This window comes from Eriocheir sinensis, chromosome 12 (genome assembly GCF_024679095.1).
Source record: "Eriocheir sinensis breed Jianghai 21 chromosome 12, ASM2467909v1, whole genome shotgun sequence".
In the NCBI taxonomy this organism is placed as follows: Eukaryota; Metazoa; Arthropoda; class Malacostraca; order Decapoda; family Varunidae; genus Eriocheir; species Eriocheir sinensis.
The window spans coordinates 17,400,831-17,428,330 of NC_066520.1; the positions used below are offsets into that span (position 1 = coordinate 17,400,831).

General features: G+C 44.9%; 4 protein-coding genes and 3 non-coding genes across 17 annotated transcripts in view; 6 read left to right on the forward strand and 1 right to left on the reverse strand.

The window, feature by feature from the left end:
- The window catches only part of LOC126997513 (neuropeptide-like protein 31), a 31,118-nt gene extending 11,932 nt beyond the window's left edge, over window positions 1-19,186 (forward strand). The window contains exons 1-3 of one of the 11 annotated variants that reach the window (XM_050858638.1): window positions 6,884-6,959; window positions 18,575-18,827; window positions 19,045-19,186. In XM_050858638.1, the coding sequence (XP_050714595.1) occupies window positions 6,948-6,959; window positions 18,575-18,827; window positions 19,045-19,049 (270 nt within the window). In that variant the 5' untranslated portion in view covers window positions 6,884-6,947 and the 3' untranslated portion in view covers window positions 19,050-19,186. Of the gene's footprint in view, window positions 1-446; window positions 682-898; window positions 1,060-6,883; window positions 6,960-7,646; window positions 7,891-8,107; window positions 8,269-12,987; window positions 13,064-13,746; window positions 13,991-14,205; window positions 14,348-17,807; window positions 17,884-18,574; window positions 18,828-19,044 lie in introns of those variants that run through there. The other 10 variants (XM_050858640.1, XM_050858636.1, XM_050858639.1 and 7 more) reach the window with 10 other exon arrangements.
- Trnaa-ggc (transfer RNA alanine (anticodon GGC)) lies at window positions 2,292-2,366 on the forward strand. The gene has a single exon. It is a non-coding gene; the product is annotated as a tRNA-Ala (tRNA).
- Trnaa-ggc (transfer RNA alanine (anticodon GGC)) lies at window positions 9,493-9,567 on the forward strand. Its single transcript has one exon. It is a non-coding gene; the product is annotated as a tRNA-Ala (tRNA).
- On the forward strand, window positions 9,695-9,769 carry Trnaa-ggc (transfer RNA alanine (anticodon GGC)). Its single transcript has one exon. It is a non-coding gene; the product is annotated as a tRNA-Ala (tRNA).
- Window positions 19,187-21,961: 2,775 nt separating the features above from the next.
- On the forward strand, window positions 21,962-23,180 carry LOC126997746 (neuropeptide-like protein 31). The gene is made up of 3 exons (XM_050858983.1): window positions 21,962-21,999; window positions 22,502-22,736; window positions 23,075-23,180. The coding sequence occupies exons 1-3, from the start codon at window positions 21,988-21,990 to the stop codon at window positions 23,077-23,079; spliced, it is 252 nt and encodes an 83-aa protein (XP_050714940.1). The 5' UTR covers window positions 21,962-21,987; the 3' UTR covers window positions 23,080-23,180.
- Window positions 23,181-24,298: 1,118 nt separating this feature from the next.
- Window positions 24,299-25,698, reverse strand: LOC126997747 (uncharacterized). The gene is made up of 3 exons (XM_050858984.1): window positions 25,660-25,698; window positions 24,666-25,047; window positions 24,299-24,420 (listed from the first exon to the last, which is right to left on the reverse strand). Exons 1-3 carry the CDS (start codon window positions 25,669-25,671, stop codon window positions 24,416-24,418), a joined length of 399 nt encoding a protein of 132 aa, XP_050714941.1. The 5' UTR covers window positions 25,672-25,698; the 3' UTR covers window positions 24,299-24,415.
- Window positions 25,699-27,324: 1,626 nt separating this feature from the next.
- Window positions 27,325-27,500, forward strand: part of LOC126997749 (keratin-associated protein 19-2-like) — a 1,517-nt gene continuing 1,341 nt past the window's right edge. Inside the window, exon 1 of the mRNA XM_050858986.1 lies at window positions 27,325-27,387. Within this exon, the coding sequence (XP_050714943.1) occupies window positions 27,376-27,387 (12 nt within the window). The 5' untranslated portion in view covers window positions 27,325-27,375. The remainder of the gene's footprint in view (window positions 27,388-27,500) is intronic.

Below are 27,500 nucleotides of genomic sequence, written 5' to 3' on the forward strand. Positions count from 1 at the left end.
GGATACAGTGATATGTTTCGGTAATTTCGTATAACAGTGAAGAGTCTGATATGTCCAAGTGAATACAGATTTCCTTTATATATTTAGCTCATTCTGCTGCCCCTTTCCCATAGGTCCAAGCAACCCTCGTGTCACCCCTAGGCAGACAAGTGTTGTTTCCTGCCTGTTTAGGGACTAACCCCAAACCTTCCTGCTGCTCCCCGACACCACAGACCCTTCCCCACAAGAGTTACCGTATGACAGCTACTTATTATTCCCTACTTATCGGCTGACCAGCCCCTAGCCTCCCTAGAGCTCACCTTACTCCCCAGTCACCCCCCACCCCCAAGAATTGGCTTATGTCAGCTAGGTAATAGTCCCTACTTATCGGTTGACCAGATCTTAGCCCCCTAGACATCCCGCCGGCAGAGTTACTCCCCCCCCCTTGACTCAGCCCCTTGCCGCAGGTATTCTTCGTGCTCTCCGCGCTCCTGGTGCTGGCCGCCGCCATGCCCGAACCCAAGGCTGAGCCGGAGCCGGAGGCCAAGGCTGAACCCGGATACTTTGGAGGCTACGGCGGCTTTGGCGGCTACGGAGGCTACGGCGGCTACGGAGGTTATGGCGGCTATGGCGGCTTCAGACGCTTCGGCGGCTATGGCGGCTATGGCGGCTACGGAGGCTACGGAGGCTACGGTTACTATGGTAAGTCAGTATGCATATGTGTGTTTGTGTGTTTACCCAGTACTGTTTCTGCCTTCTGACACCACCTCTAAGAGTCTCTGATTGCATACTACTCCATTCCTCCTTTGCCGCTACAATAAAGTTATTTTCTTTAACTTACAAACCACGTGTGATAATAAGTGAGCCTCGCCCGTTCACTCAGCGGCTGAAATGTGTAACGCTACTTTCTCCTTCACAGGTTAACTTCCCGGGCTCCTCGGCAATCACAAGCCAACGCTCTCCGCCTATCATTTAACTTAACAATGATCATTTCCTGTGCCTGCCATCTGACACCATTTCACAACACTGTCTTTCATCAACAATAAATATTTTAAAACAAATTTCTCATTATTTTTGCCCTTTTCATTTCGGCAATTATGTGCTGACGTGAAAAATGTGTACATAACGATACTAAACTGAGCCGTGTCGGCCAGGAGCTGTGGTCCTGTGTGTGTAGTCGTCATGACTTCCCAAGAGGCAGCTAAAACAACAAAGTTTCCGGAACACACCCACCGCCTAAACAATGCCCAGCTTTCTACAACCATTGTTTCCACTACTATACTCTCAGAGAGAGAAAACGAAAGAATAAAAGGAAACAATGAGTGCTGATAATTGTTTTTATTCCTAAAACTTTACAAAACCATCTTATCAAGAACAATAAAACATAATCCACAAAATTGCTTTCAAGTTTGCTACATGCAAAGAGAAAAACCTTGCCTGGTGTGCGCCACACACGCATCAGTCTTCCGCGGACGTAAGTAAACGTCGTCAGCTCGAAGCGTGTACTATACTTAAGTATCATGAAAACTATAATATTTATCTTTCATTTCGTATTTACAAAGAAAGAAGAGGTTGTATAATTCTCAGAGGAGGAAATTTAAAGCTCAACTGCACTGAAAAGAAAACTATTTTCAGTACTAAGATCTGCTTTGTGATTCTCTACATGGTCATCTTGGTCATCATGACAGACATTCCAGAGGTGATCCAGTTTTTCCAAATTTACGGAAAACATCTTATTACAAGTTTTAATTATAACCAATTAACTTGACATTTGTACACGAAAGTCTTGCATATGTAATCGCTTTCTTTATTAAGAAAACTGCCCCTCCAACACAGCGGCCCCGTGTCACTCTGAGCGGAGAAGACTGAAACTTCCATGAGAGTGCGCTTTTCACGGCGAGTATAGAGGTTTTGCAGCTGACGTCATCAGTGGGGGTGCGGGGGTAGCGCGGGCCTGCACGGCCATCTTGGTGGTCAGTGGTGGCGGTCACTTATCAAAGCAAACCTTGGTGGCGGCTGCACAAGTGCTCTGTGTGTTCGTCATGCGATACGTATGCTGTGCGGTTGGATGTTCTAACCGACACGGGAGAGATGCTGTGTCATTTTAGCGATTCTTCTGGATTCTAGCGAATCCAGAAGAGCGGGGGAAGTGGATAGCATCTGTGAGGAGGGAAAACTGGCGGCCGTCTGCTTCATCTCGACTCTGCAGTGCTCATTTTTTCAGAGGTAAATATTACAGGAAAGACTGATCAGATTATTACATGAGGTAACACTCGTTTAGGTATTGCCCCGTGTGTGGGTTGTCACCGAGAGGCGACCGTGGTGTAACGGGTAGCACGTCCGCCCGGCAAGCGGATGGACTCGGGTTCGATCCCCGGGCGGTGCCTGCCTTTTCTGGTGAACCCCCTGCCTCTAACATGGCGCAGTGAGTAGGATCCAGCAGCGATACACACTCCCCGGACTGGCCTTGCGGGAGGGGGCCTTAGGGGGGAGTTGTGTGGGCTGTCACCGAGAGGCGACCGTGGTGTAACGGTTAGCACGTCCGCCCGGCAAGCGGAAGGACTCGGGTTCGATCGCCGGGCGGTGCCTGCCTTTTCTGGTGAACCCCCTACCTTTAACACCCCGGGTCCCCTAGCTTATTGTGCGGCGGGGGATTACTCTGGAACATGATTTACATGAGCTGGCGGAGGTATACACGCATGGCGGCGCTCAAGCAGGGGAAGAAAATAGGAAAGGAAATTCAGAGGAGGCAAAGTGCACAGAGGGACAGAGCTCAGTGCTGGGTGGAGTATATAAGTGTACGCAGGGAAGTGACCAAGAGTGCGTAGTGTAAGGTGACTTGCCGTCACCTGCCCTCACCTGTCGTCACTTGCCCTCACCTGTTTGCCTGCCTGTGCTGCCTACCTGGGCATCACTGGTCAGCAACAGGAAATCGGACAGGCAGAGGGACAGCCAGTCAAGCAACCATTCATGGTCAGCCAACCAACCAATCAGCCAGTCAACCAGCCAGCCAACCAACCAATCAGCCAGTCAACCAGCCAGCCAACCAACCAATCAGCCAGTCAGTTAACCACCCAGTCAGTCATCCAGTCAATCTGCCAGCCATCCAGTCGGTCAATTAGACAGACAGTCACTTTACCAATCTGCCAGCCAATCAGCCCACCAGGCAACTAGTCAACCAACCAGTCAACCAGACAGCCAGTCAGCCAGCAGACTCCTCCTCCAAAAGCACTGATTTTTAAGATGTATCTTAGCTTCGCAGCATTCTCAAGCGATCTCGCGTAATCATTTAACACAAATGTGCTGAAGGTCCTGCCATTTGCCCGCGGGTAGTGTCTTAGGGATGGGGAACACGAGGTCCGTCTCCTCACTCTGCTGGGGAGGTGACCACCAACGGGTTTGCAGACGACGCATAAGGTGTAGACGACGCTAATTCGTGACGTCACTGCAAAACCTCTATAGAATCATAACTGAGACTCATGAGGGAGGCGGCGCCTGAGGGACTGCTTCACGGTAAGAATGGAGACAGGTATTGCGTTTAGGCAAGTTAATTCTTTGGACCGCCTCTGAGTTGTACGTGACTTTTAGCAACTAAAGACCATGAGCAGCGAGCAAAAAAGGCTTCATTGCAAACAACTCATTCTGCCCAACTGAGCATGAACTCAGACGGCCAGCAGGCGACCCTCACGTAAACTGTATAATTGGATGCGATGGACTTGCACGTAGAAGTGTTGTTCTTTGCATCACTTAAAATCTCCTGTTGACCGTTTTGATTCTCGCATCGCCCATGAAGGTGCTTCTCTCGTACTGGCGTGGCCTGATACAGTTAGAGACCTGCTCCTCTTACCTTCCCAACACTGTACATTGCTTTGCTCCTCGTCTCCGGCACCTGCAGAACAAGACTCCCTTGCCTTTTCTGTTCAGCTCCGAGGGCAAGATCCACCCTCTGTTCGTTCCTTAATTCCATTAATTTATCGGCAATTTCTATTTGTCTTCTGACTCTCCTTTCACTTTCATGCCCGAAATTTAGATTCAAAGGTCAAGGAAAATGTTCGTTTATGGAAAATCATCATATTATTTTTATCAAAAACTACATAATGGAATTTATTTTTTTGTTAAGGAATTTACTACTCCTCAGAGAAAACAGAGTAGGTCAAAAGCTTAGTAACTATATATATATATATATATATATATATATATATATATATATATATATATATATATATATATATATATATATATATATATATATATATATATATATATATATATATATATATATATATATATATATATATATATATATATATATATATATATATATATATATATATATATATATATATATATATATATATATATATATATATATATATATATATATATATATATATATATATATATATATATATATATATATATATATATATATATATATATATATATATATATATATATATATATATATATATATATATATATATATATATATTCTATAGATATATATAATTATTCATATATGAACTTATATTATATATATATCAGGAGGAGTATATTTTTTGATGAGCGAACCGGCAGAACACTTACAGCAAAACTGTCAATGCCAAGGCTTCGTACTGGAGCTGTTATTATTATTATTGTTGTTGTTGTTACTGTTATTATTATCTTTACTGATGTTTTTATTGTTATTATTATTATTATTATTATTATTATTATTATTATTATTATTATTATTATTATTATTATTATTATTATTATTATTATTATTACTATTATTATTATTAGTTGTAGTACGGTAGTTGTAGTAGCAGTGGTGTTATTAGTTATTTTTATAATTGTTATCCTCATTATTTTTATTGTTATTTATATCATTAGTAGTATATAGTACTATTATTATTATTAATAGCAGCATCACTAATCTTATTATCATTAAAATTATCTGATATAGTCATGATTTTTGTTTTTATTTTATTATTGTTATTATTATTATTATTATTATTATTATTATTATTATTATTATTATTATTATTATTATTATTATTATTATTGATTTAATGATTATTATTATTAACATTAATAGTAATAAAATATTGGGATGCATTTTGGTCTGTTTAAATTACTGTCACTGTCATTGCCACTTTCCTTCTACCTCGTATTATCTATAATAAAAGTAGTATCACAACTCTAATATGTTTTACTATCAATGCTAATATTTTTACAATGAAGGAGGTAATCTAAGGCTAAATTTACACTGCTGGTGCTGCTCCTGGAAACAATATTCGAGAATAAGCTACGGTGGACGTGTAGCAGAACTGGATGGAGAGACCTTATTTTTTTTAATTTTATGTGTATGTGTGTGTGTTAGAGAGAGAGAGAGACGGTGTGTGTGTGGAGTTGTACACAGCGCGGAGAGCGTGTACGGAGCCCGCCCTCCTTGCTGACGTCACGAACTTTACGCACAGGCCTTCTCCTTTTAGAAGGCCTTGCCTCACCACGCCGGCCGTCCTACCTGTCTCCCGTGGGCTGTGTGAGCGGCCTTACCACACCGGCCGTCCTACCTGTCTCCCGTGGGCTGTGCGAGCTGAAGTGCATATTAAAGACGGAGTTAACATCTTGCGTATCGCTTCTCCTGACTACACTGTGAAAGGGGGGGGAGCAAAACACCTAGCTCAGAAGGAAAACTGTTAGCCCGGAACAGCCTTGGGCCCCTGCAGTTTCGTTTCCTTCACATATATTTATTTATGTTTTTTGTTTGATGTTTTTTCCTTTCTTTTAGTTTATCTCTTTTATTTCCTCAGAAACATTCTGAATCCACAAATTGTGGCGTCCCCCAATAGTTACTTTTATGATGGAAGTCGCGCAAGATGCCCAACATGAACGCGCCACTATCACAGAAATAATTATGTAGTCTGGCTCAGAATACTCCGAAGGCGCCGGATACTATGCCATCAGTGACGTCAGATCCGCGTAGGCTCCATAGTTCGGACGGCCGTGCTGGCCACAATCCATAGCTAACATGGACGACTTTCCTTCTCCAGTTCCTGCAGGAGGACCAATGTTAAGCTGTGGTCATCGCTTGTACGGTTTTGTTGGCCAAACAAGAAGAGCTTGGTCATGGCAGCTTCTAACGGAGCGCTGCTTTAAAGTAAAAATCTGGAGTGCTGATGGAGACCATGATAAGCCTTATCCAGCAGCGTCCCATGGCACACAAGCTGCCATACATGCTGGAGTTCTGGCACTTCAGAATAAAATGGCACACACACTGCACCAGCACTATACGTATACATGCCTCACACAGGTGAAGACTGGCCGCCTCTGTAGCCACGAGTCTCCTCAGAGGATGGTAGAATAATTTTCGTGTTCACAGGCGGCGCCACACGTTCGCCAAAACTCTTCCACATTAGTATATCTATGTAGCCTCTTCTCCTCCAGGATGAAGCACATTTTATGACGCTTTAAGCAAATGAAGCCTCGCCTGGAAGAGATATGCAGAGATTACTGATCTTTCCTTGTCGCTAAGAAAGACACGTGACGGTTGTTACAACAGATTATAAGTTTTTCACGGAAAACAGAATCAGGCACAATAAAAGGTCCTCATCAACAAAACCCTCCACCTAAGCATATAGACATTTCATGTTTCTTTAATTCAAAACATTTTATTCCACATGATCTTTCTTAGAGAAAGAGCAAAAAGCATTCAAAATGTATTCGAGAATATACCAAAGTAATACGAACATTTTAACCGATTTACTGGAGCAGACTCTCACCTCAAGATCGTCATTGTCTAAGGCCTATGTCAACACTACCGCCACACCTCTCTCGGGTGTTTTGGACTCCCAATGAAGGTCAACGAGGGTGTCACGTAATCACCGGGCAGGCCACGCCTCGCGGTGCCACACTGGCGCGTATATATACCGGCGCCGCAGAGGAAGCGTCAGACTAACTCCCGAGTCGCAACACCAAACACAATGGCCAAGGCTGTAAGCACCCCGCACCCGCCCTGGCCACTGCCCCGGCCCTGCATCCACCCCCGCCCCTTTGCACCCACTCACAACATTGCCAATACTGCACAACAACAATTTCATTCACTAAACATCCAAGAGAGGCCAACATCAGATTTGTAACGATACTCACACTATGCATCCGCCACACATCACTAGTCACAATTCTAAAAATCTTGATAAAATACTATTTTTACGTGACTTCTATCAAAGAAATGTAGGATACAGTGATATGTTTCGGTAATTTCGTATAACAGTGAAGAGTCTGATATGTCCAAGTGAATACAGATTTCCTTTATATATTTAGCTCATTCTGCTGCCCCTTTCCCATAGGCCCAAGCAACCCTCGTGTCACCCCTAGGCAGACAAGTGTTGTTTCCTGCCTGTTTAGGGACTAACCCCAAACCTTCCTGCTGCTCCCCGACACCACAGACCCTTCCCCACAAGAGTTACCGTATGACAGCTATTTATTATTCCCTACTTATCGGCTGACCAGCCCCTAGCCTCCCTAGAGCTCACCTTACACCCCAGTCACCCCCCACCCCCAAGAATTGGCTTACGTCAGCTAGGTAATAGTCCCTACTTATCGGTTGACCACATCTTAGACCCCTAGACATCCCGCCGGCAGAGTTACCCCCCCACCCCTGACTCAGCCCCTTGCCGCAGGTATTCTTCGTGCTCTCCGCGCTGCTGGTGCTGGCCGCCGCCATGCCCGAACCCAAGGCTGAGCCAGAGCCGGAGGCCAAGGCTGAACCCGGATACTTTGGCGGATACGGAGGCTACGGCGGCTACGGAGGCTACGGAGGCTACGGCGGCTACGGAGGTTATGGCGGCTACGGAGGTTATGGCGGCTATGGCGGCTATGGCGGCTACGGAGGCTACGGAGGCTACGGAGGCTATGGTTACTATGGTAAGTCAGTATGCATGTGTGTGTTTGTGTGTTTACCCAGTACTGTTTCTGCCTTCTGACACCACCTCTAAGAGTCTCTGATTGCATACCACTCCATTCCTCCCTTGCCGCTACAATAAAGTTATTTTCTTTAACTTACAAACCACGTGTGATAATAACTGAGACTCGCCCGTTCACTCAGCGGCTGAGATGTGTAACGCTACTTTCTCCTTCACAGGTTAACTTCCCGGGCTCCTCGGCAATCACAAGCCAACGCTCTCCGCCTATCATTTAACTTAACAATGATCATTTCCTGTGCCTGCCATCTGACACCATTTCACAACACTGTCTTTCATCAACAATAAATATTTTAAAACAAATTTCTCATTATTTTTGCCCTTTTCATTTCGGCAATTATGTCCTGACGTGAAAAATGTGTACATAACGATACTAAACTGAGCCGTGTCGGCCAGGAGCTGTGTTCCTGTGTGTGTAGTCGTCATGACATCCCAAGAGGCAGCTAAAACAACAAAGTTTCCGGAACACACCCACCGCCTAAACAATGCCCAGCTTTCTACAACCATTGTTTCCACTACTATACTCTCAGAGAGAGAAAACGAAAGAATAAAAGGAAAAAATGAGTGCTGATAATTGTTTTTATTCCTAAAACTTTACAAAACCATCTTATCAAGAACAATAAAACATAATCCACAAAATTGCTTTCAAGTTTGTTACATGCAAAGAGAAAAAACCTTGCCTGGTGTGCGCCACACACGCATCAGTCTTCCGCGGACGTAAGTAAACGTCGTCAGCTCGAAACGCGTACTGTACTTAAGTATTATGAAAACTATAATATTTATCTTTCAATTCGTATTTACAAAGAAAGAAGAGGTTGTATAATTCTCAGAGGAGGAAATTTAAAGCTCAACTGCACTGAAAAGAAAACTATTTTCAGTACTAAGATCTGCTTTGTGATTCTCTACATGGTCATCTTGGTCATCATGACAGACATTCCAGAGGTGATCCAGTTTTTCCAAATTTACGGAAAACATCTTATTACAAGTTTTAATTATAACCAATTAACTTGACATTTGTACACGGAAGTCTTGCATATGTAATCGCTTTCTTTATTAAGAAAACTGCCCCTCCAACACAGCGGCCCCGTGTCACTCTGAGCGGAGAAGACTGCAGCTTCCATGAGAGTGCGCTTTTCACGGCGAGTATAGAAGTTTTCCAGCTGACGTCATCAGTGGGGGTGCGGGGGTAGCGCGGGCCTGCACGGCCATCCTGGTGGTCAGCGGTGGCGGTCACTTATCAAAGCAAACCTTGGTGGCGGCTGCACAAGTGCTCTGTGTGTTCGTCATGCGATACGTATGCTGTGCGGTTGGATGTTCTAACCGACACGGGAGAGATGCTGTGTCATTTTATAGATTTCCAGCGAATCCAGAAGAGCGGGGGAAGTGGATAGCAGCTGTGAGGAGGGAAAACTGGCGGCCGTCTGCTTCATCTCGACTCTGCAGTGATCATTTTTTCAGAGGTAAATATTACAGGAAAGACTGATCAGATTATTACATGAGGTAACACTCATTTAGGTATTGCCCCGTGTGTGGGTTGTCACCGAGAGGCGACCGTGGTGTAACGGGTAGCACGTCCGCCCGGCAAGCGGATGGACTCGGGTTCGATTCCCGGGCGGTGCCTGTCTTTTCTGGTGAACCCCCTGCCTCTAACATGGCGCAGTGAGTAGGATCCAGCAGCGATACACATTCCCCGGACTGGCCTTGCGGGAGGGGGCCTTAGGGGGGAGTTGTGTGGGTTGTCACCGAGAGGCGACCGTGGTGTAACGGGTAGCACGTCCGCCCGGCAAGCGGAAGGACTCGGGTTCGATCCCCGGGCGGTGCCTGCCTTTTCTGGTGAACCCCCTACCTTTAACACCCCGGGTCCCCTAGCTTATTGTGTGGCGGGGGATTACTCTGGAACGGGATTTACATGAGCTGGCGGAGGTACACACGTTTGACGGCGCTCAAGCAGGGGAAGAAAATAGGAAAGGAAATTCAGTGGAGGCAAAGTGCACAGAGGGACAGAGCTCAGTGCTGGGTGGAGTATATAAATGTAAGTACGGAAGTGACCAAGAGTGCGTAGTGTAAGGTGACTTGCCGTCACCTGCCCTCACCTGTCGTCACTTGCCCTCACCTGTTTGCCTGCCTGTGCTGCCTACCTGGGCATCACTGGTCAGCAACAGGAGATCGGACAGGCAGAGGGACAGCCAGTCAACCAACCATCTATGGTCAGCCAACCAACCAATCAGCCAGTCAACTAGCCAGCCAACCAACCAATCAGCCAGTCAACCAGCCAGCCAACCAACCAATCAGCCAGTCAGTCAACCACCCAGTCAGTCATCCAGTCAACCAGCCAGCCAGCCAGTCGGTCAGTTAGACAGACAGTCACTTTACCAATCTGCCAGCCAATCAGCCCACAAGGCAACTAGTCAACCAACCAGTCAACCAGACAGCCAGTCAGCCAGCTAGACAGCCAGTCTACCAGTCTCCCCCTCCAAAAGCACTGATTTTTAAGATGTATCTTAGCTTCGCAGCATTCTCAAGCGATCTCGCGTAATCACTTAACACAAATGATTCTGAAGGTCCTGCCATTTGCCCGCGAGTAGTGTCTTAGGGATGGGGAACACGTTGGTTCGTCTGCTCACTCTGCTGGGGAGGTGACCACCAACGGGTTTGCAGACGACGCTAGTTCGTGACGTCACTGCAAAACATTTATAGAATCATAACGGAGACTCATGAGGGAGGCGGCGCCTGAGGGACTGCTACACGGAAAGAATAGAGACAGGTATTGCGTTTAGGCAAGTTAATTCTTTGGACCACCTCTGAGTTGTACGTGACTTTTAGCAACTAAAGACCATGAGCAGCGAGCAAAAAAGGCTTCATTGCAAACAACTCATTCTGCCCAACTGAGCATGAGCTCAGCCGGCCAGCAGGCGACCCTCACGTAAACTGTATAATTGGATGCGATGGACCTGCACGTAGAGGTGTTGTTCTTTGCACCACTTAAAATCTCCTGTTGACCGTTTTGATTCTCGCATCGCCCATGAAGGTGCTTCTCTCGTACTGGCGTGGCCTGATACAGTTAGAGACCTGCTCCTCTTACCTTCCCAACACTGTACATTGCTTTGCTCCTCGTCTCCGGCACCTGCAGAACAAGACTCCCTTGCCTTTTCTGTTCAGCTCCGAGGGCAAGATCCATCCTCTGTTCGTTCCTTCATTCCATTAATTTATCGGCAATTCCTCTTTGTCTTCTGTCCCTCCTTTCACTTTCATGGCCCGAAATTTAGATTCAAAGGTCAAGGAAAATGTTCGTTTATGCAATGTCATCATATTATTTTTATCAAAAACTGCATAATGGAATTTATTTTTTTGTTAAGGAATTTACTATTCTTCAGAGAAAACAGAGTAGGTCAAAAGCTTTGTAACTATACTATATATATATATATATATATATATATATATATATATATATATATATATATATATATATATATATATATATATATATATATATATATATATATATATATATATATATATATATATATATATATATATATATATATATATATATATATATATATATATATATATATATATATATATATATAGATATAGATATATATATATATATATATATTATATATATATATATATATATATCTATATCTATATATATATATATATATATATATATATATATATATATATATATGAAAAAATGAGATTTTTTACAATTAAAAAACTGTTGCGGCTTCTTATATGTAATTCCTCTTAATTTCTTTTTGGTTTGTATTATTTTTTTTTCCTTTCTTTTATTTCTTTTCTTTCATCAGCAACGTTTTCTTTTCGTCCTCTTTGGGTTTTCCTTTCTGTTTTTTTTCATCTTCCTCTTGTTCATGTTCTTTGTTCGATGTTTTTTCCTTTCATTTAGTTTATCTCTTTTATTTCCTCAGAAACATTCTGAATCCACAAATTGTGGCGTCCCCCAATAGTTACTTTTATGATGGAAGTCGCGCGAGATGCCCAACATGAACGCGCCACTATCACAGAAATAATTATGTAGTCTGGCTCAGAATGGTCCGAAGGCGCCGGATACTATGCCATCAGTGACGTCAGATCCGTGAAGGCTCCATAGTTCGGACGGCCGTGCTGGCCACAATCCATAGCTAACATGGACGACTTTCCTTCTCAAGTTCCTGCAGGAGAACCAACGTTAAGCTGAGGTCATCGCTTGTACGGCTTTGTTGGCCAAACAAGAAGAGCTTGGTCATGGCAGCTTCTAACGGAGCGCTGCTTTAAAGTAAAAATCTGGAGTGCTGATGGAGACCATGATAAGCCTTATCCAGCAGCGTCCCATGGCACACAAGCTGCCATACATGCTGGAGTTCTGGCACTTCAGAATAAAATGGCACACACACTGCACCAACACTATACGTATACATGCCTCACACAGGTGAAGACTGGCCGCCTCTGTAGCCACGAGTCTCCTCAGAGGATGGTAGAATAATTTTCGTGCTCACAGGCGGCGCCACACGTTCGCCAAAACTCTTCCACATTAGTATATCTATGTAGCCTCTTCTCCTCCAGGATGAAGCACATTTTATGACGCTTTAAGCAAATGAAGCCTCGCCTGTAAGAGATATGCAGAGATTACTGATCTTTCCTTGTCGCTAAGAAAGACACGTGACGGTTGTTACAACAGATTAAAAGTTTTTCACGGAAAACAGAATCAGGCACAATAAAAGGTCCTCATCAACAAAACCCTCTACCTAAGCATATAGACATTTCATGTTTCTTTAATTTAAAACATTTTATTCCACATGATCTTTCTTAGAGAAAGAGCAAAAAGCATTCAAAATGTATTCGAGAATATACCAAAGTAATACGAACATTTGAACCGATTTACCGGAGCAGACTCTCACCTCAAGATCGTCATTGCCTAAGGCCTATGTCAACACTACCGCCACACCTCTCTCGGGTGTTTTGGACTCCCAATGAAGGTCAACGAGGGTGTCACGTAATCACCGGGCAGGCCACGCCTCGCGGTGCCACACTGGCGCGTATATATACCGGCGCCGCAGAGGAAGCGTCAGACTAACTCCCGAGTCGCAACACCAAACACAATGGCCAAGGCTGTAAGCACCCCGCACCCGCCCTGGCCACTGCCCCGGCCCTGCATCCACCCCCGCCCCTTTGCACCCACTCACAACATTGCCAATACTGCACAACAACAATTTCATTCACTAAACATCCAAGAAAGGCCAACATCAGATTTGTAACGATATTCACACTATGCATCCGCCACACATCACTAGTCACAATTCTAAAAATCTTGATAAAATACTATTTTTACGTGACTTCTATCAAAGAAATGTAGGATACAGTGATATGTTTCGGTAATTTCGTATAACAGTGAAGAGTCTGATATGTCCAAGTGAACACAGATTTCCTTTATATATTTAGCTCATTCTGCTGCCCCTTTCCCATAGGCCCAAGCAACCCTCGTGTCACCCCTAGGCAGACAGGTGTTGTTTCCTGCCTGTTTAGGGACTAACTCCAAGCTTTCCAGGAGCTCCCCTACACCACAGTCCTCTTACCCCAAGAGTTACCTAACGACAGCTAGATATTATTCCCTACTTATCGGCTGACCAGCCCCTAGCCTCCCAGCAGCTACCATAACACCTTAGTCATCCCCCCACCCCCAGGAGTTAGCTTACGGCAGCTAGGTTACAGTCACTAAACGGCTGACCAGCCCCTAGCCCATTACCCCTCCCGCCGGCAGAGTTACCCGCCCCCCTGACTCAGCCCCTTGCCGCAGGTATTCTTCGTGCTCTCCGCGCTGCTGGTGCTGGCCGCCGCCATGCCCGAACCCAAGGCTGAGCCGGAGCCGGAGGCCAAGGCTGAACCCGGATACTTTGGCGGATACGGAGGCTACGGCGGCTACGGAGGCTACGGCGGCTACGGAGGTTATGGCGGCTATGGAGGCTTCAGACGCTTCGGCGGCTATGGCGGCTATGGCGGCTACGGAGGCTACGGGGGCTACGGAGGCTATGGTTACTATGGTAAGTCAGTATGCATGTGTGTGTTTGTGTTTACCCAGTACTGTTTCTGCCTTCTGACACCACCTCTAAGAGTCTCTGATTGCATACCACTCCATTCCTCCCTTGCCGCTACAATAAAGTTATTTTCTTTAACTTACAAACCACGTGTGATAATAACTGAGACTCGCCCGTTCACTCAGCGGCTGAGATGTGTAACGCTACTTTCTCCTTCACAGGTTAACTTCCCGGGCTCCTCAGCAATCACAAGCCAACGCTCTCCGCCTATCATTTAACTTAACAATGATCATTTCCTGTGCCTGCCATCTGACACCATTTCAGAGCACTGTCTTTCATCAACAATAAATATTTTAAAACAAATTTCTCGCTATTCTTGTCCTTTTCATTTCGGCAATTATGTGCTGACGTGAAAAATGTGTACATAACGATACTAAACTGAGCCGTGTCGGCCAGGAGCTGTGGTCCTGTGTGTGTAGTCGTCATGACTTCCCAAGAGGCAGGTAAAACAACAAAGTTTCCGGAACACACCCACCGCCTAAACAATGCCCAGCTTTCTACAACCATTGTTTCCACTACTATACTCTCAGAGAGAGAAAACGAAAGAATAAAAGGAAAAAATGAGTGCTGATAATTGTTTTTATTCCTAAAACTTTACAAAACCATCTTATCAAGAACAATAAAACATAATCCACAAAATTGCTTTCAAGTTTGCTACATGCAAAGAGAAAAACCTTGCCTGGTGTGCGCCACACACGCATCAGTCTGCCGCGGACGTAAGTAAACGTCGTCAGCTCGAAACGCGTACTGTACTTAAGTATCATGAAAACTATAATATTTATCTTTCATTTCGTATTTACAAAGAAAGAAGAGGTTGTATAATTCTCAGAGGAGGAAATTTAAAGCTCAACTGCACTGAAAAGAAAACTATTTTCAGTACTAAGATCTGCTTTGTGATTCTCTACATGGTCATCTTGGTCATCATGACAGACATTCCAGAGGTGATATAGTTTTTCCAAATTTACGAAAAACGTCTTATTACAAGTTTTAATTATAACCAATTAACTTGACATTTGTACACGAAAGTCTTGCATATGTAATCGCTTTCTTTATTAAGAAAACTGCCCCTCCAACAGCGGCCCCGTGTCACTCTGAGCGGAGAAGACTGCAACTTCCATGAGAGTGCGCTTTTCACGGCGAGTATAGAATCATAACGGAGACTCATGAGGGAGGCGGCGCCTGAAGGACTGCTACACGGAAAGAATGGAGACAGGTATTGCGTTTAGGCAAGTGAGTTTTTTGGACCACCTCAGAGTTGTAGGTGACTTTTAGCAGCTATAGACCATGAGCAGCGAGCAAAAAAGGCTTCATTGCAAACAACTCATTCTGCCCAACTGAGCATGAGCTCAGCCGGCCAGCAGGCGACCCTCACGTAAACTGTATAATTGGATGCGATGGACCTGCACGTAGAAGTGTTGTTCCTTGCATCACTTAAAATCTCCTGTTGACTGTTTTGATTCTCGCAACGCCCATGAAGGTGCTTCTCTCGTACTGGCGTGGCCTGATTCAGTTAGAGACCTGCTCCTCTTACCTTCCCAACACTGTACATTGCTTTGCTCCTCGTCTCCGGCACCTGCAGAACAAGACTCCCTTGCCTTTTCTGTTCAGCTCCGAGGGCAAGATCCATCCTCTGTTCGTTCCTTCATTCCATTAATTTATCGGCAATTCCTCTTTGTCTTCTGTCCCTCCTTTCACTTTCATGGCCCGAAATTTAGATTCAAAGGTCAAGGAAAATGTTTGCTTATGCAATGTCATCATATTATTTTTATCAAAAACTGCATAATGGATTTATTTTTTTGTTAAGGAATTTACTATTCTTCAGAGAAAACAGAGTAGGTCAAAAGTTTAGTAACTATATATATATATATATATATATATATATATATATATATATATATATATATATATATATATATATATATATATATATATATATATATATATATTTTTTTTTTTTTTTTTTTTTTTTTTACGTTGTTGCCAACGATGGTCGGCCCAAGTCTTCTTCCCGGAGGGGCCTGATGGTCGGCCCAAGTCTTCTTCCCGGTGGGGCCTGATGGTCGGCCCAGCCCGTTTTGGCGCAGGCGAGTGTTTATAGTGGCGCCATCTTGCATTGGTTCATGCTGCCCCCCGGAACTCGTTCTTGATTCGCTTGGACGGCTTCCTCTAGAGTCCGGGTTGATGGGTGGTCTTCAGGACAGCATGTGGGTAGTTTTAAGCCACTCGGCGGTGACTGAAAAATCCGAGTAGTAGCGTGAGGATTCGAACCCGCGTCGTCCATCACGCGGCGAATGTGGGTCCAGTACACTATCACTTCGGCCACCGCCTATATATATATATATATATATATATATATATATATATATATATCTATATATATATATATATATATATATATATATATATATATATATATGAAAAAATTAGATTTTTTCCAATTAAATAATTGTTATGGCTTCTTATACGTAATTCCTCTTAATTTATTTTTTGTTTGTATTTTTTTTTCCTTTCTTTTATTTCTTTTCTTTCATCAGCAACGTTTTCTTTTCGTCCTCTTTCGGTTTTCCTTTCTTTTGTTTTTCTTCATCTTCCTCTTGTTCATGTTTTTTGTTCGATGTTTTTTCCATTCTTTTAGTTTACCTCTTTTATTTCCTCAGAAACATTCTGAATCCACAAATTGTGGCGTCCCCCAATAGTTACTTTTATGATGGAAGTCGCGCGAGATGCCCAACATGAACGCGCCACTATCACAGAAATAATTATGTAGTCTGGCTCAGAATGCTCCGAAGGCGCCGGATACTATGCCATCAGTGACGTCAGATCCGTGAAGGCTCCTTAGTTCGGACGGCCGTGCTGGCCACAATCCATAGCTAACATGGACGACTTTCCTTCTCCAGTTCCTGCAGGAGGACCAACGTTAAGCTGTGGTCATCGCTTGTACGGCTTTGTTGGCCAAACAAGAAGAGCTTGGTCATGGCAGCTTCTAACGGAGCGCTGCTTTAAAGTAAAAATCTGGAGTGCTGATGGAGAGCAAGATAAGCCTTATCCAGCAGCGTCCCATGGCACACAAGCTGCCATACATGCTGGAGTTCTGGCACTTCAGAATAAAATGGCACACACACTGCACCAACACTATACATATACATGCCTCACACAGGTGAAGACTGGCCGCCTCTGTAGCCACGAGTCTCCTCAGAGGATGGTAGAATAATTTTCGTGCTCACAGGCGGCGCCACACGTTCGCCAAAACTCTTCCACATTAGTATATCTATGTAGCCTCTTCTCCTCCAGGATGAAGCACATTTTATGACGCTTTAAGCAAATGAAGCCTCGCCTGGAAGAGATATGCAGAGATTACTGATCTTTCCTTGTCGCTAAGAAAGACACGTGACGGTTGTTACAACAGATTATAAGTTTTTCACGGAAAACAGAATCAGGCACAATAAAAGGTCCTCATCAACAAAACCCTCTACCTAAGCATATAGACATTTTATGTTCCTTCAATTCAAAGCATTTTATTCCACATGATCTTTCTTAGAGAAAGAGCAAAAAGCATTCAGAATGTATTCGAGAATATACCAAAGTAATACGAACATTTTAACCGATTTACCGGAGCAGACTCTCACCTCAAGATCGTCATTGTCTAAGGCCTATGTCAACACTACCGCCACACCTCTCTCGGGTGTTTCGGACTCCCAGTCAAGATCAACGAGGGTGTCACGTAATCACCGTGCAGGCCACGCCTCGCGGTGCCACACTGGCGCGTATATATACCGGCGCCGCAGAGGAAGCGTCAGACTAACTCCCGAGTCGCAACACCAAACACAATGGCCAAGGCTGTAAGCACCCCGCACCCGCCCTGGCCACTGCCCCGGCCCTGCATCCACCCCCGCCCCTTTGCACCCACTCACAACATTGCCAATACTGCACAACAACAATTTCATTCACTAAACATCCAAGAGAGGCCAACATCAGATTTGTAACGATACTCACACTATGCATCCGCCACACATCACTAGTCACAATTCTAAAAATCTTGATAAAATACTATTTTTACGTGACTTCTATCAAAGAAATGAAGGATACAGTGATATGTTTCGGTAATTTCGTATAACAGTGAAGAGTCTGATATGTCCAAGTGAACACAGATTTCCTTTATATATTTAGCTCATTCTGCTGCCCCTTTCCCATAGGCCCAAGCAACCCTCGTGTCACCCCTAGGCAGACAGGTGTTGTTTCCTGCCTGTTTAGGGACTAACTCCAAGCTTTCCAGGAGCTCCCCTACACCACAGTCCTCTTAACCCCAAGAGTTACCTAGCGACAGCTAGATATTATTCCCTACTTATCGGCTGACCAGCCCCTAGCCTCCCAGCAGCTACCATAACACCTTAGTCATCCCCCCACCCCCAGGAGTTAGCTTACGGCAGCTAGGTTACAGTCACTACTTAACGGTTCACCAATCCCAAGGCCATTATCCCTCCCTCCGGCTGAGTTACTCCCCCACCCCCCTGACTCAGCCCCTTGCCGCAGGTATTCTTCGTGCTCTCCGCGCTGCTGGTGCTGGCCGCCGCCATGCCCGAACCCAAGGCTGAGCCGAAGCCGGAGGCTAAGGCTGAACCCGGATACTTTGGCGGCTACGGCGGCTTTGGCGGCTACGGAGGCTACGGCGGCTACGGAGGTTATGGCGGTTATGGCGGCTTCAGACGCTTCGGCGGCTATGGCGGCTATGGCGGCTACGGAGGCTACGGAGGCTACGGAGGCTATGGCGGCTATGGTTACTATGGTAAGTCAGTGTGCATGTGTGTGCTTGTGTGTTTACCCAGTACTGTTTCTGCCTTCTGACACCACCTCTAAGAGTCTCTGATTGCATACCATTCCATTCCTCCCTTGCCGCTACAATAAAGTTATTTTCTTTAACTTACAAACCACGTGTGATAATAACTGAGCCTCTCCCGTTCACTCAGCGGCTGAGATGTGTAACGCTACTTTCTCCTTCACAGGTTAACTTCCCGGGCTCCTCAGCAATCACAAGCCAACGCTCTCCGCCTATCATTTAACTTAACAATGATCATTTCCTGTGCCTGCCATCTGACACCATTTCAGAGCACTGTCTTTCATCAACAATAAATATTTTAAAACAAATTTCTCGCTATTCTTGTCCTTTTTATTTTGCCAATTATGTGCTGACGTGAAAAATGTGTACATAACGATACTAAACTGAGCCGTGTCGGCCAGGAGCTGTGGTCCTGTGTGTGTAGTCGTCATGACTTCCCAAGAGGCAGCTAAAACAACAAAGTTTAGCATTTCTCCAGTTAGTGTAGGCGATACAGGCTGCCTCAATAAGCGATAAGACCATCAGGAGGTGGCCAGGACCACTGCCGCAAGACCCCTTAACCACTCCACAAGGTATCCCAAACACACCCACCGCCTTCACAATGCCCAGCTCTCTACAACCATTGTTTCCACTACTATACACTCAGAGAGAGAAAACGAAAGAATAATAGGAAAAAAGGAGTGCTGATATATAATTGTTTTTATTCCAAATACTTCACAAAACCATCTTATCAAGAACAATAAAAAATAATCCACAAAATTGCTTTCAACAGTTTTGCTATACACAGAGAGAAAACTCGCCTGGTGTGCGCCACACACGCGTCAGTCTGACCGGGACGTCAGTAAACGTCGTCGGCTTAAAACGGAGTCAAGGTTTTGAAAATTGCAATATATATCTTTCCTTTCATATTTACAAAGAATAGGCCTTATAATTCTCAGAGGAGGAAATTTAGAGGTCAACTGCTCTGAAAAAATAAGTGTTTTGAGTTCTAAGCTCTACCTAGTGATTCTCTACACGATCATCTTGGTCATCGTGACAGACACTCCAGAGGTGATCCAGCTTTTCCAAATATACCAAAACATCACAAATTCGAATTATTTCCATCTATTAATTTGACCCTTGCATATGAAGGTCTTGCCTATGTAATCGCTTTCCTTATTCAGAAAACTGCCCCTCCTACACAGCGGCCCCGTGTCACACTGAGCGGAGAAGACTGCAACGTCCATGAGAGTCGGCTTTTCACGGCGAGTATAGAATCATAACGGAGAATCATGAGGGAGGCGGCGCCTGAGGGACTGCTACACGGAAAAAATGAAGAGACTGGTATTGCGTTTAGGTGATATAGGCAACTGAATTCTTAAAACCACATTCCAGTTAATCCCATTTTCAACAGTGACTTGAAGCAACCAGACCATGAGCAGCGAGCAAAATAAGCTTCATTGCAAACAAATTCTACTGAACTCAGCATATGCTCAGCCGTCCAGCAGGTGACCTTCACACTAGCTGTATATTAGCAGGATGCGATGGACCTGCACGTAGAAGTATTGTTCTTTGCATCACTTAAAATCTCCTGTTGACCGTTTTGATTCTCGCATCGCCCATGAAGGTGCTTCTCTCGTACTGGCGTGGCCTGATACAGTTAGAGACCTGCTCCTCTTACCTTCCCAACACTGTACATTGCTTTGCTCCTCGTCTCCGGCATCTGCAGAACAAGACTCCCTTGCCTTTTCTGTTCATCTCCGAGGACAAGATCCATCCTCTGTTCATTCCTTCGTTCCATTAATTTATCGGTTATTCCTCTTTGTCTTCTTAACCTCCTTTCACTTTCATCGCCCTAAATTTCAATTCTAAGGTCAAGGAAAATGTTCGTTTTAGCAATGTCATCATATTTTTTGTCTGCAATGACACATTATAAAGTTTTCTTTATGTTTTAGTAATTCATGGAAAATGTTTGTTTAAGCAATGGCATCGTATTTTTTTCAAATAAAACTACACAATGGAAAGTTTTTTTTTATGTTATACAAATTTACTATACTTTATTAATCACAGAAAAATTCAAAATCTTCACAAAGATATTTGAAAAATTGAGAAAAATAATCTTTAAAACAGTTTTGCTGCCTCTTCTTCACTTATCCAGAAGTCACACAGTGCGGCGGCCCTCCTTTCATTGTTGCTTTATTATGGAAGTCACGCAAGATGACGAAAACAAACAAGAGATTAGCGTTGAAATATAACTCCCGATTCTGGGTACTCCGCGTGCTGTCCGTAGCGCCGGACAATCTGCGACGTCAGATCCGTGGAGGCGCCAGAGTTCGGACGGCCGCGCTGGCCACCATTCATAGCCAACATGGACAACTTCCCTTTTCCAGTTCCTGCAGGAGGACGAATGTTGAACTCTGATCATAACTTCAACAATTTTTTTATCGGTCAATCGAGAAGAGCTTGGTTAATGCAGCTTTGACTGGGCGCTGCTTTAAAGTAAAGATTTAGAGTGCTGATGGAAAGCAAGATTAAGACTACGGCCAGCAGTGTTAGACACAAGCTGCCATACACGCTACGGTTCTGTCACCTCCTGCTCAAAACGGAACACAAATGGCGAAAAGAAAGCCTACGTGCCTCACACAGGTGAAGACTGGCCGCCTCTGCAGGGCGGCTGCGTGGAAGCTTGCTCCGGGGGAACCGTTGGGAATATAGGCGGCGAGTGAGTGAAGAGGCGCGCCCCCGGGCGTATGCTCTCCACTAGTTAGTTAGTAAATAAAACCAGTACCCAACTATATAGACATTAGATGTAATTTAATTCAAAACATTATAAATTTCATGAATTTTCCTCAAGAAAAAGCAAAATTAATTTGGATTATATACCAAAGTATACCAAAGCTGTACCAACATTCCCCAGAGCCTACCCGCACCTCCAGACCGTCATTGTCAAAGGTTTGTGTCAATACAATTGCCACGCCCCTATCAAGTTTTTCTGATCCCCAACCAAGTTCAACGAGGGTGTCACGTAACCACAGGGTGGGCACGCCTCGCGGTGCCACACTGGCACGTATAAATACCGGCTCCGCAGATGAAGCGTCAGACTAATTCCCGAGTCGCAACACCAAACACCATGGCTAAAGCTGTAAGCACCCCGCACCCGCCCCGGCCACCGCCCCGGCCACAGATCTGCCCCCGCCCCATCGCCCCGACTCACAGCAGTGTCAATACAGCACAAGAACAATTTCATTCACTAAATATCCAAGACAGGCCAACATCAGATTTATAATGATATTCACACTATGCATTAAGCTCATTCTGCTGCTGCTCTCCCATTGTCCCCATCAATCCTCGTGTCACCCCTCGGCAGACAGGTGCTATCTCATGCTTCTTTAGGGACCAACCCCTCGCCTCTCCGCAGCTCCCCTTGCACCCGTCCTCCCATCCCATGAGTTACCTTTCGCCAGCTCTAGGTAATATTCCCTACTTTTAGGTTGATCAGCGCCTGGCTCCCTATTGCTCCCTCCCCCCCTAGTCTCACCAATCCCACATCCCCTCCCGCCGGTCGCGTTCCCCTACCTCCCCCCCCCCTCACACACACACACACACACACACACACACACGCCTGACTCGGCCTCCTGCCGCAGATTTTCTTCGTGCTCTCCGCGCTGCTGGTGCTGGCCGCCGCCATGCCCGAACCCAAAGCTGACCCAGTGCCGGAGGCCAAGGCTGACCCCGGATATCTTGGCGGCTACGGCGGCTTTGGCGGCTACGGCGGCTATGGCGGCTTCAGACGCTTCGGCGGCTATGGCGGCTTCAGACGTTTCGGCGGCTATGGCGGTTATGGCGGATATGGCGGCTACGGTGGATACGGTTACTACGGTAAGTCAGTATGGCTGAAGACAAAACATTCTGTATAATGTGACTGTACTTTGTGTGTGTTCCAGTCCTGATCGAGCTTTCCCTCAGCACCATCGTGTATTTCACGACAGTTGATCCAAAAATTATCACCCAACAAGTATATATTTGTTCTGTGATCATTTTGATGACTATATAGTCATCAATTTTTATGAATCAATTTATAATTGATCAGGTACTCATATTCTTTCTACCTATCCCAATATACAGTTCAAGGCAGTTCAAAATATTATGCCAGTAACAAGGTGCCTCTACATATGCTAAGCAAATAATTTATTTATACTGCCTTCTTTTTCTTGCAGGATAAAGACAGAAGGAAAAAGAAAACTACACCATCGGCAAAATCGTCCCATGATTGTAACAATCGTGAATTGTTTTCATAATTGGCCAATAAATTGTGGAAGTGATTCTTTGTTTTTTGTTTATCTGCCACTGACTGCACCAAACCACTCAGCACGCAGGAGATATTCTTTTCATAATGATCATATTAAAACAAAATGACGTAATAGGAAGGATTCTCAGTCACAGACCAACGCCTACCACGGCCTCATCTATTCACTCACGTTTTGCTTGCTGCAGCCATTCAGCAAAGCAGAGTAAAACGGCAGTCATATTTATTTTCATTCACAAAGTTTCATCAGATCACTCATAGCCAATTAGTGCCAAGTCCGTCAGTCGGAAAACATTGCCCCGCCTCCACACAACGCCGGCGATGAGGCAACACTTATCAGGGTGTTTTTTTGTGTGTTTTCTTTCTCTCTCGCTTCAAAGTAATGCAGACATTTAAGTTAAGTATACATTAGAGTTACAGGTCATTCATTTGTTGTCGATGAATATGGCATTACATAGTGAGGTGGGGGTGGGGGTGGGGGGGTTGCTGTTTGTTGGTAAGAATGTAAGGCATGTGTAATTACCCCTTCCCCCAACCCCGCCCCCGCTGAACCATGCATAGAGGCGCAGGCAGATATATACGGACACAGCACGGCACCGGTGTGGGTGTGGGTGTGGGTGTTCATAACATATAAAAACATTCGTTGATCATCATTTACTTTGTTACATAATCTAATTCATTTTAATAGTTTTGTGTACCAGTTTAGCCGTGGACTTCGTTGGATATTCCTCTTTTGTAATATAATGTTGTTATAGTCCCTCTCATCTCTCTATCTATCTTTCTATCTATTGATTTATCTACCTGTTTATCTGTCTGTCTATCTGTCTATCTACCTATCTATCTATCTGTTTATCTATCTATTTATCTACCTGCCTATCTATCTATCTATCTATCTATCTATCTATCTATCTATCTATCTATCTATCTGTTTGTCTATCTATCTATTTAACTACCTATCTATCTATCTATCTGTTTGTCTATCTATTTAACTACCTATTTGTCTATCTCTCTATCTACTCATCTATCCATTTATCTATCTTCAATGGGGAGTTGTTATGAAACCAAGTCAAGGGAGGCCACTTTATACAACGTCATCGGAGCTCCTTGTTGAGTGTTGGATTAGAAATGTCACAAGGAATCTTTTTACTTTATTATGGAGAACAATCTTTCACATTCCACCTAAGTATAACATAAGTATAATGTTATGGCTACTGAAAGCGCTGGCGTCTACTTCCCGGCGAGACTGCTGTAGTTAACCTGCAAAACAAGACTTTATTTACCCACGACATAAACCGATCACATTAAGCTTCGTGAATTTCGTCAATGCAATAACAGTCGCGAAAAATATATCACAAGAGTAGCTGATCAAAGGGAACGGAGGTTTGAAAAGTGTTGGCTACGTACATAACACACACACACACACACACACACACACACACACACACACACACACACACACACACACACACACTTTTCTCATCTACGGCATTGTGTCTATTTACCATAGTAACTCCCATATCCATATTTCTTGATGATGTGGCCGCCGCCGCCGTAGCCGCCATAGCCGCCATAGCCTCCATAACCACCATATCCTCCTCCAAAGCCGCCGAGACCACCAATGCCGCCGATACCACCAATGCCGCCGCCACCGAAGCCGCCGAGACCACCAAGGCCGCCGCCGTAGCCGCCGTAGCCGCCGCCGCCAAAGCCGCCGCCGCCAAAGCCGCCGCCGCCAAAACCGCCGCCGCCAAAACCGCCAAGACCGCCGAAGCCTCCGCCGTAGCCACCACCCAAATAGCCTGGGTCAGCGTCCGGCCTTGGCTCCGGCCTGGGGGAGGGCAGGGCGGCGGCCAGCACCACCAGCATGGAGAGCACGAAGAGAACCTGCAGCACGAGCACGAGGCAGTGTTAGCACCTGTGGCGACGGACTGTCAGAGCCGGGTGTCGTGAGTTGTTGATGGGTTTAGGAAGGTAAGGGAAGTTTTAGGGATAAATGGAAGCCATCGGGGCTCCGACAGGGGATGGGTTAGGATAGGTTCAGACAGCAGGTGTGGAAGAAACATGGTTATAGTGTTGGTGACGTGCGGAGAGAGGGATGGTCATGGATGATATGGGCGTGAGGGGCTGGTCATAAGGATTACTTTAACTATTTGAAGGTTTGTAAATATATTTATTCCAATACGTATGCCAATGTTTATGCCAGTGCTGATGAAGAGTACTTTATTTTTGTTTCCATAAACGGCGACTTCAAATTTTAAAACAGGTAACACTTAACTGTCTACCATTATTCCTATCCAGATATGTTCATCAAGGGAGCATGAGGCATGTTGCTAGAAAAGGTGAATCAGAATTTTGGAGCTGGCACTCACGCTCTTCTTTGGCAGTTAACAAAAAGGCGCTAGTGATCACATCTCCCCGGAGTAAGGAGTGTGTGCAAGGGATACAAGGGGATGTGAGGGACGGAGGCAGAGGCCGGGGAGGGTGCGGGATGCTTACAGTCTGGGCCATGGTGTTTGCTGGAGACTTGGGAGATGTTCTGACGCTTCCTCCGCGGCGCCACTATATATACAAGACTGACGCCACGCCCACCGAAGGAATATAGGACACACCCTCGTTGACCTTGAGTTTGAGGTCAGAGCCCCTGAGGGAGGTGTGGTAAGCGGCGTTTCTGTTGCATGGTTTTGAGGACAACACTCCGTGAATACGAGACTAAAGCAGCGAAACATCGTGCTGCATGGATCGCTGAGCCCGGCGCTTGTATATGTTTCCTGCCACTCCTGTCTTCCCGGGAGCAGACGTGACGAGGCAAGAAGAGAACCCTTTTGGTTTCTTTAGAGGTCTATGTTCTCTTGTTTATGTTTCGTGTTCACTGCCGCGTCTACGTCCTTAATACTGAGTTCTCTTCCGCGTCACTACAAATTATGAGCTTCTATATTATACGGGAACAACAGATTTAGGTGACCTAAATTTCCTACTGCATCCCATGGTGGCAAGGAACACCTAATGATCTACATCCCTCAAAATATTTACTCAGCCAGTCAGCTAACAAGTTACATCCTCTCATAGTAATATTTTTTTTCATAAAATGTTCAAACACTTCCTCTGAAGTACAGTTAATCTTAATATTGAATAACAATGTAAACTGAAAATCAAGCAATATATTTCTTACTAGTCCAGATATTATAAATTTTGATTTTTTCCAGTACATATGAGTAACAAAAAAATATTCAACATCAAAAAAGTATCTCGCTACAATCGCTCGATACAAATCACCAAAGTTTCGTCACTAAAGCAAATTGATTCTTCTCCAAAGCGATTTCCGTGCGTACGCTTTTTGTGTACTTGCAAAAATCTTCTCCCCTCAGAGAAGAATAATACGATTTAGGCTTCTTGGGAGAGGCCGCGCCTCGGTGCCTCCCGGCGATGTGAGGCTGACTCGTGGCGCCGCGCCATACCTGCACTGCATGACACACGGATGTGAAAAAAACATGCATATACACACAAACACACACGCACACAAACACAAACACACACACAAACACACAGACGAAAACACATACACACCCACTTAATTAATTTCAGATAAAAAATAAAAGATTCGATCAACTATTTTAATTTCATATTTTGGACCTTACGCAACTAAACTTTAAAATCAGAGGTCAGAGGTTCTTGTGGCGGAGTAGAAATCGAGTATGGTGGTCCAGAGACAACGATCACTACTTTCGTCACGGGCAGGTCATATGAGACGTTTACAACTCCGTCATGCAGCTGATGGCCTCAACGGCACCGAGAGCCTTGCCCTCTCGCTCCGTGCCTGTAGCAATTGCATGGCTTCGAAAAAAATCATTTGGGGAACACTTAATGAGAAAATGCACAGAGAAGAAATCTTGCCGCTAAAAGAACGAGTAGCTGTGGGTGTGGATGTGGCACACCTACCAAACACACACACCAAAATTGTTTCCTGTGGCCCCCAGCGGCATCCCTTCTGTAGCGGCAAGGGAGATCAAGTGCAAAGGGAGTTATGTCTTCAGTGGATACAGATGGAATGCAACAAAATCCATCACACCGGCCTTAAAGACCTCTGACCTTCAACTCAAGGTCAGAGAGGGCGTGTCCCTAGCCGACCATCGCCCTGCGCCGCCACTCTGATATATAAAGTGGCGCGGTGAGGACAGCGTCAGACCAACTCCTGAGTCCCCAACACTGAACACCATGGCCAAGGCTGTAAGCATCCCGCACCCACCACGCCCACCGCCTCAGTCCCTCACTCACCCCCGTCTTGTCTCCCTTGCACGCACCCACCACTCCGTGGATACATAATTCACTTAAGTTCTTTT